Source organism: Perissodus microlepis, chromosome 8 (assembly GCF_051167445.1).
Source record: "Perissodus microlepis isolate ML-2025 ecotype Zambia chromosome 8, ASM5116744v1, whole genome shotgun sequence".
In the NCBI taxonomy this organism is placed as follows: domain Eukaryota; kingdom Metazoa; phylum Chordata; class Actinopteri; order Cichliformes; family Cichlidae; genus Perissodus; species Perissodus microlepis.
The window spans coordinates 29,224,536-29,240,371 of NC_140468.1; the positions used below are offsets into that span (position 1 = coordinate 29,224,536).

Below are 15,836 nucleotides of genomic sequence, written 5' to 3' on the forward strand. Positions count from 1 at the left end.
TCAGCTTCATTCCTTGCTTTTGTTACACCATACCACAGCAGGGCAACTTGTTGACTGTATATAAAATTCCTCCATGCTGTCGGACCACAGATGTCACTGCAGTCTTTTTCTAAAGGAAAGCTTCTTCTTTCAGCTGCTCCCTCTTGGCGTCTCCACAGCACATCATCTGCCTCCATCTCCCCCGTTCCAGCATCCTCCTCCGTCACATCAGCCCTCTGCGTGTCCTTCACTGCATCCATGAATCTTTCCCATAGGAAACATTCTTTGCCCATCACCTGATTCTTATACTCTCCCCAAGCACTGAAACTTTGATACAACAAGCCTTATTCACACCCATTCACACTTTTTCTATGCAGTGGTGCTTTCTTTCTAACATCCACACTCTGATGGATGCATCAGAGACCGTTTACCACCGGGGTTAGTATCTTGGCCAAGGTTACTACAGCTTTGCATCGACTTCTTTATAGCGGCTCTCACTTCCTCCTCCTTCCTCTACACTTCCTGATTCATCCTCCTCTCCAATTGTCTTCCTTAATCAGCTCCTCCAGGAGCCTTTTTCAGCCATTCCCCTTTACTTGTTAGTACGCTTCCATCTGCACATCCTTTCCAAATCTGCCTATCGACAAATGTCCGTCTCTCCTTGCTTTGTAAATAAAATGGCTAAGAATAGATGATTTTGTGGAAATCCACCACTGAAATAATTCTGGTCACATCTCAGTGATCACGTCTCTGCCTCAGGGTGTCACTGCTGAGCTCTCTCCTCATTTCACAACTGAAAACAGTTTCGGTTTCATTTCTACGCAGAGCTGCGGCTCGTTTTTCTGGCTACAAGGTATTTAAAAGTCTTCTTTTACTGAGCACCACTCATAACGTAACAATGTTGAATGTACATTTGAGCTTGTATGTAAAATGTGCAACAGCTGAACAGGTAAGAGGGCAGATACAGTCAGCAGGGAGTGGGCCGAACTGGGCCCTGCGTCGTTTCATTGGTTTCATGTTTCATAGTTTATATAATACATTTCCATCTGCAGTGTTTAATCACATAACATGCTTTGCGCTATCAAGCTATGAGTAATATCGGGCCAATGGCACAATGTGGAGCATAACAGCTCACAGCATAGAATGCAAATATCTAATGAAAGTAGATGGCGTCCTGCGGTATTTGTGCAACTTCATTCTACTAGATATAGTTTATCTGATGTCGGTATGTTTTAATATGAATCTATTTTTGCATGATCAAAGTCTGCGGTGTGTTAATGCTCCCGTTCTGTGGGTCCAGGTGAAATACAGAAACTAGCTTCTGCTGAGCTGTGTGAGTGAACAGGTGATGACATGAGCTTGGGCGCTAACTTTATTATCCAGCACAGTGTCGTGTTCGTAACTGAGCTGCCCAGCATTCATGTTGTTGTGTGTGTTTATGTGCTAAGACACTGTGGTCCACTCAGCCATGAGTCAGTGTGGAGACACAGAGGAGGGGGGGTCTCAGTCCATGCTCTTGACACTAAACGTGTCAAGAGCATGGAAGACTGCCTGGACAATGAAGCTACGGGGTGAGACAAGAACTTCTCATACTGCATACAAACTAGTACTATTTCATTTTAAAATAATCCTGAGGCAATGCTCTGTGGGGGTCTCCCCCCATGGCTAACACAGTGAGCCATGTTGTAAAGGAAGTGGAGTAACCATGTGGGCTTTACCAAGTTATGTCCCTCTATGTATTTGTTTATCCAAAAAAATCAGTTTTCAAAGCAAATGTTTACAAATAGAAAGTAAGTATAATAAAATAATTGACACATAATGACTGGATTTGATATCTTTGAAATTTAATATACAGTATGCTGTTTCCCTACCAGGATGCCGAAGCAGTTAGCAGGCTCTCCTCTGTCCAGCTCTATGTCCATGAAAAGTGACTGGTCTATGGACCCGCCTTTAAATTTCAAAGAAGGGAACCTCTCTGTTGACAAAAGGTAACATTTTGAAAGTCATAAAAGCAATCAGCCCTGCCTCTTTGTTTTCAAAAACATCACTAATGCTGCACCTAAGGGTTAAATGTCCACTCCATCAGGGACTTGTGAGCGTCTCATAGCTCACTGCTGTCCTCACTCCTACACTTAGCTGATGTAAACTGTCAGTGTCCCGCCCACTTTACTGTAGTTCTGCATTTCATTTGGCTCAGTTAGTATTTCATTAATCCCACGTACACCTGTAGACCCTTTATCGTTACCTACTGGTCCGTGCTGTGCTGAATATGTGCCGATCAGAGGACAGATACCAGAAATAACTGTGTACATATTCAACTTTCAGTGTATTTATGCAGTGATCCATAGTGTTACTGACCATTACTGCATTTAATAATGTTAATTGTGGATGTGTGCACGTGTGCGCTCTCTTCGCAGAGTCGGGCAACAAAAGTCTGAGGTTCATAGCTGTCAGTCTGCTCAGCAGCATCAAACAACGTTGGACTCAGTTTTTATGGTGGGAAAGTCTAAAGCACATTTTCATCACTGTTCTGTTTCTAATTGGCTCAATGAAATTCTCCTGACAGAGGAGAATACGTGCACAATGCATAAATAAATACATGCATAAATGCTGAAAGATAATTTCCTATAATATTGTCTTCCAGCTGCTTGAAGAGAACATTATCACTTTTGTGAAGAATGAGCTTAAAAGGTTTCAGAGGATTCTGCAGAGTTCCACCTGCCCAGAGAAGGAGAGCGAGGATGAGGATGTGTTAGCTTCTAAGGCTGAAGAGCAGACATGGAGCACCAGGGAGGCTTTTGTGAAGATCACACTGGACTTTCTGAGGGGGATGAACCAGGAGGAGCTGTCTGGCTCTTTGCAGAGCAGTAAGGGCACTCCCACTGATGCAAAGTAGGGTTGGGCAATATGGCCTAAAATCCATATCGCAGTATAGTTTGAAGCATGTGCGGTAACGATATATATCACAATTTATTATTTTCTTCTGTATACCGTATTTTCCGCACTATAAGGCGCACTTAAAGTCCTTTAATTTTCTCAAAAATCAACAGTGGGCCTTACAATCCGATGCGTCTCATGTATGAATTCTGGTTGTGCTTACTGACCTCGAACCGATTTCATGTGCCTCACGGCGCTCAAAAATCTGTCAAAAATGTTGTAGTACGACTTTGGTAAGCTACGAAGCCGCACCGCTTGATGGATTGTTGGAGCATTACGGCTACCATAGTCAGGAGCCTCGCAGAGTAATCTGGGTCCTAAACTCCGTCCACTTTAGGTCCCAAAGTCAAACGAACACTGCGGCATCACTGAGAGTTAAAAACTGTCTAAATTATTTCACCTTTAATAAAATGATCAGTGTTGCTGCTTTACCAGGTGTAACAATTAAGTTTAACATCCAGGCATCCATGAAAACAGAATTTATTACATTTAACAGAGTTAGAAGTTAGCAGGAAGTTAGCTCGCTAGCTTCCACCTAAACATGCAGTGATGTTTGTAGGGTTACTGAAGTTGGGGTAGCTGGTATATAATGATGTGCTACGTCAGCGGTCCCCAACCCCCGGGCCTCGGACCGGTACCGGTCTGTGAGTCGTTTGGTACCGGGCCGCGAGAGTTGAGGCTCAGGTGTGAAATGTATGGTTTTCAGGGTTTTTATCGGTTTTCAGCATTATTTTGTTATCGTTTTTATCGTTAACTCGGTTTTCCTGGGTCTTTTCACATGTGTTATGAATAAATCTTCTTTTTTTCGGTACCGGTACTAGTTTTATTTTGTTGTATTTATCCGCGACACCTTAAAGGCCGGTCCGTGAAAATATTGTCGGGCATAAACCGGTCCGTGGCGCAAAAAAGGTTGGGGACTGCTGTGCTACGTGATCGCTAGCGACACAGCTATGTTAGCATATATAGCAGATATATATATATATAAACACAGTGAAGCTGGAGGATGAACGCTAACACTTTTCCACTCGATAAAAGTTAACGTGAGGGTTCCTGATGGTTAGGGACAAATGCAATCGCATGGCAGGATGCTGTAAACGGACCAAACTTCAGTCAGGAGAACAACTGAGATAATCCATCCACAATACGAGGTTAGTCATTAATATACTGCAACGACATGAGAATAGAGCAGCTGCCAGAGAATTCAGCATTAATGAATCAATGGTACAGAAGTGGAGGAAGCGCAGTTTTTGGCTTTCCTCATATTCCGAAAGTGCTTCATCTCTTCACTATTACTGTCGCCCGGCATAATTTGCAGATGATTTTTCTTGCAGCTGCTGCAATGCTTTTGACCAAAACAGGCACTTGATGACACCATCAGCATGCGCTATCGCGGTAGAGCAGTATAGTCAAAATCCCTACTGTTGGTCAAATTCATATTGTTTCTACCGTATACTGTTTATACCGCCCACCCCTAATGCAAAGCCTCAGTCTGTTGTGGGTGCACGTGGTCATGTACAACGACTGGGATATGACACTATAACCCAGTAATTTCTCTGCGGCTAACGTACTATTTAATGAGTCTAAAAATAAGAAATCATCCACACGGTTAGTCATTGTCTGTACAAATATTACAAGTATATTTAAAAGTACTTGGCAAGTCAATGTGACCTTTATTTCACAAAGCAAGTCATTAAGAAACGATTCTTGTTGTGATTTGTTGTATAGATAAAACTGAATTGAATTCATTCCGCAGTGGAGGCATTGCTGAGCAACTTGGGCTTCTTATTTTGCCCAGTGATATTTGGCATATAGACTGAAGCAGCCAGCCCAAGAGAAGCACAGAGAAGCACACAGCTGTCGTGGTTATCAAACACATTATATTTTATCCTCTGCTAGAAAAGCCTCATATTTTAAATTTTGACCAGCTGTTCATTGTTCTGAAATTTTAACACCATCTCATTTGTTTTTTGTCCAACAGGAGTGGTTGCATCCATTTGCCAGGATAAACTCAAATCAAATCTTAGAAAGAAGTTCCAGCATTTGTTTGAGGGAATTACTAAAGCAGGAAACCCAACACCTCTCAATCAGATCTACACAGAGCTGTACATCACAGAGGGACGGACCGGAGAGGTCAGTGACGAACATGAGGTCAGACAGATCGAAACAGCATCTAGACGACGTGCGAGGTTAGAAAAGACAATCGCCTGTAAAGACATATTTCAGCCGCTGCTGGGAAGAGATCAACCAGTCAGAACAGTGCTGACAAAGGGAGTGGCTGGTATTGGGAAAACGATATTAACACAAAAGTTCACTCTAGACTGGGCAGAAGGCAAAAACAACCAAGATATCCAGTTTACATTTCCATTCACTTTCAGGGAGCTAAATGGATTAAAGGAGGAAAAGTTCAGCTTGGTAGAACTCGTTCATCTCTTCTTCTCTGAAACAAAGGATGCAGAATTTTGCAGATTTGAAGACTTCCAGGTTGTGTTTATCTTTGACGGTCTAGATGAGTGTCGCCTTCCTCTGGACTTTCAAAAGAATAATATCCTAACTGATGTCACAGAGTCCACCTCAGTGGATGCACTGCTGACAAACCTTATCAGAGGAAAACTCCTTCCATCTGCTCGACTCTGGATAACCACACGGCCTGCAATGGCCAGTCATATTGATCCTAAATGCGTTGACGTAATAACAGAAATCAGAGGGTTCACTGACTCGAAGAAGGAGGAGTACTTCAGGAAGAGTTTCAGGAATGAAAAGCAGGCCAGCAGGATCATTTCCCACATTAAAGCATCACAAAGCCTCCACATCATGTGCCACATCCCAGTCTTCTGCTGGATCACTGCTACGGTTCTGGAGGATGTGCTGAAAACCAAGAAGGGAGGAGAGCTGCCCAAGAACCTGACAGAGCTGTACATCCACTTCCTGGTGGTTCAGGCCAAAATGAAAAAGGTCAAGTATGATGGAGGAGCTGAGACAGATCCACACTGGAGTCCAGAGAGCAGGAAGATGATTGAATCTCTGGGAAAACTGGCTTTTGATCAGCTGCAGAAAGGGAACCTGATCTTCTATGAATCAGACCTGACAGAGTGTGGCATCGATATCAGAGCAGCCTCAGTGTACTCAGGAGTGTTCACACAGATCTTTAAAGAGGAGCATGGACTGTACCAGAACAAGGTGTTCTGCTTCGTCCATCTGAGTGTTCAGGAGTTTCTGGCTGCTCTTCACGTCCATCTGACCTTCATCAACTCTGGAATCAACCTGTTGGAAGAGGAACAAACAACCACTCAGATGTCAAAGCCTAATCAATATGAACTGAAACTCTTCTACCAGAGTGCCGTGGAACAGGCCTTACAAAGTCCAAATGGTTACTTCGACTTGTTTCTACGTTTCCTTTTGGGTTTGTCACTGCAGTCCAATCAGACTCTCTTACAAGGACTACTCAAAGAGACAGGAGTAAACTCACAGATAAACCAGGAAGTAGCCAAGTACATTAGGGAGAACATTGGGGAGAATCTGTCCCCAGAGAGAAGCATTAACCTGTTCCACTGTCTGAATGAGCTGAACGACCACTCTCTAGTGGAAAGGATCCAACAGTCGCTGACATCAGGAAATCTTTTCACGGTTAAACTATCCCCTGCTCAGTGGTCTGCTTTGGTCTTCATCTTACTGTCTTCAGAAAAAGATTTGAATGAGTTTGACCTGAGGAAGTACTCTGCTTCTGAAGAAGGTCTTATGTGGCTGCTGCCAGTGGTCAAAGCTTCCAGTAAATCTCTGTATGTTCATGCATGACCAGATAAGTCACTGTCACTTTAAATACTGTAAAGAAAGAGAAAAAATTATTAACTTCCTACTTGTTTTTTTCCTTACCCCATCAGGATGATTGGATGTAACCTTTTGAGCAGAAGCTGTAAAGCGCTGTCCTCTGTTCTTAGCAAGTCCTCTAGTTTAAAAGAGCTGGACCTGAGTTACAACAACCTGCAGGATTCAGGCATAAGACAAATGTTTGCAGATCTGGAGAAAAACTTTAAACTGGAGGTTCTCAGGTTGGTTTCAGAATTTTTACACTAAAATTGTATTACTTAAATATATAGGTTAGAAAATGAAACAAGGAAAGTCAGGAAACTGTTAATCTCCATAAGTTCATATGTGTATTTTCATACTTACCATTAATTTTTAGTGTGATGGCTGCACACTGAGACTCTTAAACTTTCAGCTGGATCCATTTAAACATTAAAGGCCACTCTGTGCTTTCAGGTCTAAACTTGGCCCCATAGTCTAATAATGACCAGATCAAAGTAAAAGTACTCAGTGAATATTCTTGGTGCTAAATAGCATACAAATAGTCTGATGATTATTTCTAATCCACGTTCTTTTGCTGCAGTTCGCACAATTTACAGGTCACACACACAGACAGACAGACAGCCCAATAGATAGATTGATAGCTTGATAGATTATCTTAGGAAGAAGAAAAACATAGATCTTATTTTGTCATGATCCTGGGTCCAGCGTTTGGTGTTTACTCTGTTCTGCCCGTGTGTTCTTGTATCTAGTCCGCATTTCTTAGTTTGTGTCCTTTCATGCGTAGTTCCTGTTTTATTGTGAAGGTCTGCGTCTTATGTGAGTGTTTTCAGTTTGCCTCCCTAGTCTCGTCACGTTAATCACTCCCAGCTGTGTTCCCCACCTGTGTGTAATTTCCCTGTGTTCTCTGAGTGTATTTAAGTTGTGTTTTCTGTCTTAATAGTTGCTGGTTCGTCTGTGTGGTTTCCCCTCGGTCTCCCTGCATCTTCGTTTTTGGTTTGTTTTGTTAGTTTTACCCAGTTTAGGTTTCAGTTTCATGTTCCCAGTGCCTTTGTTGTTTGTTTTTCCCTTCGTTAATAAATACTCACCTGCACCAGAGCTGCCGCGTCCTGGTCCTAAATATTCCACACGGCTTGCCCCGGCAAACCGTGACAGTACGAACCAGCCAGCATGGACCCTGCGGCACTCAATCCGTCCGAGGAGCTCCAGGATGACATCAGCTACAATGTGGAGATCCTCCTCGGGCTGTGGCTGGAGAATCCTCCGTACGAGCTTCGCCGCACCGTTGAAAACCGGCTACAACGGCTCTTTTCCGGCCTGCCATGGCTTTTGAAATCGCTTCCTCCGACCATGCAGGCTTTTCTCCAGCACACACCGCACCTTCTCTCAGCCACTCCTGCCTCGCTGCCCGACTCGCCGGATGTGATCTTGCCCGGCCCGTCGGAGCCGTCTGTGGGGAGGAAACGCCGATCGCGCCGCCGGCGCGCCACCCCACAGCCGGACGTTCGGGCTTCTAATTCGCCGGCTGTGGTGAGTGAGGACTCTTTTCCGTTTTCGGACTGTGTGACTGTTCATTCAGGGGCTGTGTTCTGTGCGGCGGATGATTATGTGAACAACGTATTCCCTGCTCAGCAGCCATTCTCTGCTCAGTTAGCTGCCCCGCAGCCACACTCTTCTCAGTTAGCTGCCCCGCAGCCACACTCTTCTCAGCTAGCTGCCCCGCAGCCACACTCTTCTCAGCTAGCTGCCCCGCAGCCACACTCTTCTCAGCTAGCTGCCCCGCAGCCACACTCTTCTCAGCTAGCTGCCCCGCAGCCACACTCTTCTCAGTTAGCTGCCCCGCAGCCACACTCTTCTCAGCTAGCTGCCCCGCAGCCACACTCTTCTCAGCTAGCTGCCCCGCAGCCACACTCTTCTCAGCTAGCTGCCCCGCAGCCACACTCTTCTCAGTTAGCTGCCCCGCAGCCACACTCTTCTCAGCTAGCTGCCCCGCAGCCACACTCTTCTCAGCTAGCTGCCCCGCAGCCACACTCTGCTCGGTCACCAGTGTCTCCCTCTTTTCAGTGTCCAGTGCCACTTTCAGTTCAGTCTCCAGCGCCTCCAGTGTCACCTGTAGCTCAGGCCCCCGTAGCTCCAGAGTCACCTGTAGCTCAGGCCCCCGTAGCTCCAGAGTCACCTGTAGCTCAGGACCCTCTTAGCTCCAGAGTCACCTGTAGCTCAGGCCCCCGTAGCTCCAGAGCTCCCGCTACCTCAGGCCCCCGTAGCTCCAGTGCCCCCGCTACCCGTAGCTCTAGTGCCCCCGCTATCCGTAGCTCCAGTGCCCCCGCTACCCGCAGCTCTGGCTCCAGTGTCACCGGTCTCACACACTCATTCTATGCAGGGAGAAAGTTTAAGTTCCAGTCAGGGAATTTCTCGCGCTTTAGCTGCTTCAGGCACCATTCAGCACTCCAGGGCTTCCCCAGAGGCTAGGTCTCAGTCCCCAGCTGATTCTGGACCCCTGAAGTTTAAGCAGCCACCTGAGAACTGCACCATGTCAGCATTGCCTGGGCAGAGCCCGTGCTCAGTGCATTGCCAGTCGCCTTTGTGTCAGCTAGTGGCCTCCATGACTGCTGGCTTAGTGATGACTTCGTCTCCTGTTTCCGCTGGAGGGTCCGAGGGACCGCTCCGGCCTTCGTCTCCTGTCTCCGCTGGAGGGTCCGAGGGACCGCTCCGGCCTTTGTCTCCTGTCTCCGCTGGAGGGTCCAAGGGGCCTGTCCGGCCTTTGTCTCCTGTTTCCGCTGGAGGGTCCAACAGATCCGTCCAGTCTGCAGCGCCTCTGGCTTCCACGCCGCCGCCTGCAGCGCCTCCGTCTCCGGCTTCCACGCCGCCGCCTCCAGCGCCTCCGTCTCCGGCTTCCGCGCCGCCGCCTCCAGCGCCTCCGTCTCCGGCTTCCGCGCCGCTGCCTGCAGCGCCTCCGTCTCCGGCTTCCACGCCGTCAGCCTCGTCTGGTCCAGCTGCAGAGCCGTCAGCCTCGTCTGGTCCAGCTTCAGAGCCGTCAGCCTCGTCTGGTCCAGCTTCAGAGCCGTCAGCCTCGCCAGCTGCAGCCTCGTCATCCACGCCAGCTGCAGCCTCGTCATCCACGCCAGCTGCAGCCTCGTCATCCACGCCAGCTGCAGCCTCTGCTTCAGCGTCGCCTGGCCCAGCCTCCGTGTCTTTATCCTCGCCTGGCCCAGCCTCCGTGTCTTCATCCTCGCCTGGCCCAGTTTCCGTGTCTTCATCCTCGCCTGGCCCAGCCTCCGTGTCTTCATCCTCGCCTGGCCCAGCCTCTGTGTCTCCGCCTTCAGCGTCGCCTGGCCCAGCCTCCGTGTCTCCGCCTTCAGCGTCACCTGGCCCAGCCTCCGTGTCTCCGCCTTCAGCGTCGCCTGGCCCTGCCTCGTTTGGGTTTGCAGCTAAACGGCCGCTTTCTAGGCCACTGGCCAGGCGTCATTGCCGTCGTGGGCCCCCAGACCCTCTTCGCCTGAGTGGCCGCCGTGGCCTTCCGCACGGCCGGCCCCCGGACCGCCATCGCCTGAGTGGCCGCCGTTGCCTTCCGCACGGCAGGCCCCCCGGACCGCCATCGCCTGAGTCCGGACCCTCTTCGCCTGTGTGGCCGCCGTTGCCTTCCGCACGGCCGGCCCCCGGACCCTCTTCGCCTGTGTGGCGAAGAGGGTCCACACGGCTTGCCCCGGCAAACTGTGACATATTTTTTCTTAAAAGAACCACTGTATTACAGCAACCAAAAAAAGTGATTCAATAAATCAAAATCTAAATTTTATATAATAAGAAGAATTCATTTCTGAAAAAACAAACAACCCCAAACAAACGCTGAATTACAGGTTTAATGTGGGTTCTTTACCTTTAACAGAAAAACACAGTAAATGGGGACATCAAGAGCTCAGAATAATCAATACTTAAATGTAATTGTATTTAATTAAATATAATTAAAGTATACATCTCAACAGGAACACTGAAATGAGGGGACTTCAGTTAATAAAATCAAATAGTGTTAAAAAATGGCTAGATTTCCTGTTAGTGGTTTTAAAATAAATGGAGGCTGTGCTCTTCAAGATCATGTGCCTTAAAGGTCCGATGGTGTTTTGTCCAAATACCTTGGAACAATTATAGATTCCAAACTGAACTTTGAAACAAACTGAGAAGCTTAGTCATGTTTCACAACACTGTCTTATTTCCACCTTAATAAACCATGAAGATTTCATTTAACATGATTTTAAATCAAATTGTGAAACAGAGGAGGCATTTTTGGTTTTATTTATTTCTTCATTATGCAATATTATGCTTTTCTGTTGTCTCTGTTTGTATTGAAAATGTATAGTGTCGATGAATGACACCATAGTAACCTGAACCTACCCCTGAATTAATAAATCTATATTCAAATTTTTTTTTCAATAATTCTCATTAGTACGAGCTGAAATTTGGTTTTTTTCTGTATTTTTTTTATTCCACATTTCTGATGAATGCTCAATATTATGTCTTCAGGCTAAGTGGCTGCGAGCTTTCATGGAGAAGCTGTAAAACTCTCTCCAGAGTTCTCAGCAGTCAGTCCTCTACTCTGGAAGTGCTGGATCTAAATAATAATGACTTGACGGATTTAGCAGTCACGCATCTCTTCACGCCACTTGAGAGTCAACTGTGTACACTGAAGATTGTCAGGTAAGAGCTCTTCAACAACATGTGACAACATTCATATTCAAATCAGCACTTCTGAACCTGTGGTGGCTAACCTTCAGAATCTGAAGGGTCTAGTTTGTCCTGAAAATTCTATTTTGCTGGATTTCTTATAAATTTTACTTTGCAAAAGCTGAATTCATTCTTTTTTTCTTCAGGCTGGGTGGCTGTAGCCTGTCGAATGAAAGCTGTGAAGCTCTTGCTTCAGTCCTCAGTTGCCAGTCATTCAGTATGATAGAGCTGGACCTGAACAATAATGACCTGCGGGACTCCGGAGTGGCGCTGCTGTCTTGTGGATTGAAGAGTCCTCAGTGCAAACTTGAAACTCTCAGGTTAGATAAGAATATGCTTTTGTTTTTTGTTATTTCAAGTTTTTTAATGTTGTCATATCACACATTTTCTACAGTTAATGCAAAATTTCAAACAGATAAACCCAATGATGTTGAAATGTTTACAGCTTGTCAGGTTGTCTGATAACAAAGAAGGGTTGTGCTTCGTTGAGCTCAGCACTGAGTTCAAACCCTTCTCATCTAAGAAAGCTGGATCTGAGTTATAATCACCCAGGACCCACAGGAGTGGCGCTCTTCTCTGCTGCACTGCAGGATCCACACTGCAGATTGGACTCTCTAAGGTAGGAAGACAGGTGCTCGTAACCTTATTCAAATTAAGACTTCAGAAACCAACCTATGGATACTACAAGAAACCTGTCAGTCACATGGAAAAAAAATTTTGGTTACCCTAACTGGAGCAAGAGTGTACAAAACAAACATCATGTTCTATTTAATACAAGTGACTGAGGCTATAAACCCATCAGGAAAGTCTTTACCAAGGTCAAACAATACCATAGCCACCCACTCAATCCAGTTCAATTCAACTTTATTTACATAACCCCAAATCACAGCAACAGTTGTCTCAAAGCGCTTCATATTGTAAGGTGAAGACCCTACAAAAATCAACAAACAAACCCTTATTGGCAAGCACTTGGCAACAGTGGGAAGGAAAAACTTTAACAGGAAGAAACCTTCAGCAGAAGCAGGCTCAGGGAGGGGCAGGGCCATCTGCTGGGGTGAGGGGAGGGAGACAGGACAAAGACACGCTGTGGAAGAGAGCCAGAGATGAATCATAACTAACCATTAAATGCAGAGAGGTGTATAAACATTTAGAGATTTGGAAGAGGGGAGTGAAGAAGCCCACGGAGGCCTAGGCCCATTGCAGTGTAACTAAGGGAGAGTTGGAGTCACCTGATCCAGCCATTAGTTTATGCTTTAGCAAAAATGAAAGTTTGAAGTTTAATCTTCAAAGTTGAGAGGTTGTCTCTCTCTCCCAGATCCACACTTCGTTCCACAGAAGAGGGGCCTGAAAACTGAAGGCTCTGCCTCCCATTCTACTTTTAAATACTCTAGGAACAACAAGTAGGCCTGCAGTGTGAGAGAGAAGTGCTCTAATAGGGTGATATGGTACTACAAGGTCATTAAGATAAGATGGGGCCTGATTATTTAAGACCTTGTATGTGAGGAGCAGGATTTTGAATTCTGGATTTAACAGGAAGCCAATGAAGGGAAGCCAAAACAGAAGAAATCTGCTCTCTCTTTCTAGTCCCTGTCAGGACTCTTGCTGCAGCATTTTGGATTAACTGAAGGCTTTTCAGGGAGTTTTTAGGACTTCCTGATAATAATGAATTACAGTCGTCCAGCCTGGAAGTAATAAATCTGATTTTTTTAGAGGACAGAATACTGTTCTGAGATGTAAGAAGATATCTTGCTTTTAGTTTGTTAATATTCTCAATGATTTAAATTTTTAGCTAGTCAAGCACATCGTGTCTTGCTTATCCTCCAAACTCAGCTAAACAAAACCAACGAATGTATGAAAACATTTTCATGTCTCTTTGTTTGAATTATTATTCCAGGCTGGACAGCTGCGGAGCTCAACGATTGAAACCAGGACTGAGGAAATGTAAGTGTTTTTAGCTTGATTAATTAATGAAGCTAACATGAGCTTATATATATATGTATATATATATATATATATATATATATATATATATATATATATATATGTATATACACCGAGTGTCATTCATCTAAAGAAAAGACAGATCTATGACCTGGACTTTGTGAAGGTTTAAATACATTTATGATCAAACTTGATTATGTAGAGTTTGTATCATTTCTTTGACACCTACCAAATGTCTTTGAACTCTGTTAGCTCGCAGTTAAAAGATTTGTTTCATGTTTTAGCACCGATGTGTTGTTATCACATTTCTTAATATTAAGTTGGCAAAAAGATTTTACATTTTAAGATTTTATGCCTTAAACTTGCTGACTTGCAGTACATTTACTAATTGTTTATCTGAAGCTGTGGTATAAAATAATTTGATATAACAATGGATTCATTCATGACCACGTAGGTCATGTGATCTGTGTGGCGATGCAGTCATGTGATCTGACTGGCATCAGTGCTTGACTCTGTGGACGGTTCTGACGGTTCTGTTTTCATTTTGTTCTGCCGTCAGACGCCTGTGAACTCAGAATGGACCCGAACACAGTACACAGGAACCTTTACCTGTCAGAAAACAACATTGTGACAGATGACGACGAGGAATGGCTGTATCCAGATCACTCTGAGAGGTTTGAGTGCTGGTACCAGCTGATGTGTACACGTGGCCTGACTGGTCACTGTTACTGGGAGGTGGACTGGAGTGGGCTGGTATCTATAGGAGTGACTTACAGAGGGATTAAAAGGAGTGGTCCTGGTATTGACAGGCGTATTGGTGGGAACAACATCTCCTGGAGTCTGGACTGTTCTGCTGATAATTATTCTGCATGGCATAATAACTCAGTCCGGATCATAGATAGCCCTGCTCCCTCCACTGAGACGAACAGAGTGGGAGTGTATTTGGACTGGTCTGCTGGCACTGTATCCTTCTACAGAATCATTTTTGATACAGCGACACACATCCACACGTTCCACTGCAGCTTCACCGAACCTCTTTATCCTATCTTCAGGATACAGTCAGAGTTCACCCATGGTGTTTACAACTCTGTGTCTCTATGTCAGCTGGATGCAGAAGACTAGAGACAAACTGCTTTCCTTACACGTTTATTTGAAGCATTTTATAATTTGAAGATAACTGACAAACATGGACTATAATGGACTATAACAGACACAAAGTTTTACATCTTGGTTTGGCAGCTGCAAGTCCTGTGAGAAGCAACAACTCAATAGGATTGTTAAGACTGCCAGGAGGATTGTTGGTGCCCCTCTCTCGCCTCTGGAGGAGATCTACAAACAAGGCCGCATACGCAGAGCTTTCTCCATCATCAGAGACCCCCACCACCTGTCTCATGGCCTGTTCTTCCTCCTGCCGTCTGGCAAGAGGTACAGGAGCATCAGCTGCAGAACCACCAGGATGCTGGAAGGCTTCTTTGCACAAGCTGTGAGACTGATAAATGGACTGTGCCCCCTCCCCATCCACTCAGCTACTCACACAGCTACACTGTAAGATCCACAATCGGACTGTGATGCCCCCTATCTACACACACACACACACACACACACACACACACAATATACTCCCCAGATACACACACTACTTACTTTAACAACCCCCTTCTGTGAAAGGGCTGCTGCTTAAAGTTTAGACTTGTGTTTGTTTTAGAATTTAGATTTTATGTTCTTTATCCCCATTTATTGTTACGATTTTTTACTGCTCTTTTTAAAACTTTTTCTTTTTTAAATTGTATTGACTATTGCACTGTAGAGGCTGGTGAGAAACAGTATTTCAGCCTGGGTAACACCAATGACAATAAACTTGAAACTAATAGACTATAAAGATGGAAAATTAAGGAGAAGAGCATTACAGGACATCCAGGCCTTTATACGTTTAATACATGCCTGTATTGCTGTTTGTATCACTTGGCTTCATGTATAAATAAAGAGAAGGGTATTATCTGCACTGTTTTCAATGATACAGCCTAAGGGAATCATATACTATAAAAACTGTTGGTCTCAGCAGAGAACCTAGTGAAACTTCACACCAACTCTTTTGAAGAAGAGGACTCCCTATTTACATGAATAAACTGTAAATTATCAGATCGTTATGATTCACTCATGTGTAGCTTAAATGCTGAAATAAATCTGTCTTGGACCATTGTCAGAGCTGTTTGTTGCTGTACGTCTTATTTGCTAAATGCAACAAAATATGGTGTTACTCTAATGACAAGGCAAAATTAAAATACTAAATAATCATTTTTAAAAATCCATTGCAGAGAAGTTACATTTGGTCAAAGATTTAAATTATTTCCACTTATTAGTGATATCAGTAGGCTCATAAGTCATATTCCTAAACCTTACAGTGAAGGCTGTGTCATCTCATTGTAAGGCTTAAGAACATGACATATCAGCTTATTGATATT

General features: G+C 44.8%; 1 protein-coding gene across 2 annotated transcripts; it reads left to right on the plus strand.

The window, feature by feature from the left end:
• Positions 1–272: 272 nt before the first annotated feature.
• LOC146382177 (protein NLRC3-like) lies at positions 273–15,579 on the plus strand. 2 transcript variants are annotated; one of them, XM_084938525.1, is made up of 11 exons: positions 273–832; positions 1,854–1,967; positions 2,397–2,475; positions 2,624–2,846; positions 4,895–6,692; positions 6,795–6,962; positions 11,233–11,406; positions 11,580–11,753; positions 11,879–12,052; positions 13,328–13,374; positions 13,934–15,579. In XM_084938525.1, exons 2-11 carry the CDS (start codon positions 1,855–1,857, stop codon positions 14,494–14,496), a joined length of 3,513 nt encoding a protein of 1,170 aa, XP_084794651.1. In that variant the 5' UTR covers positions 273–832; position 1,854; the 3' UTR covers positions 14,497–15,579. The 2 variants fall into 2 exon arrangements, with proteins under 2 accessions (XP_084794651.1, XP_084794652.1); XM_084938526.1 differs by lacking the exon at positions 1,854–1,967 and having other exon boundaries at positions 274–832.
• The last annotated feature ends 257 nt before the right edge of the window (positions 15,580–15,836 follow it).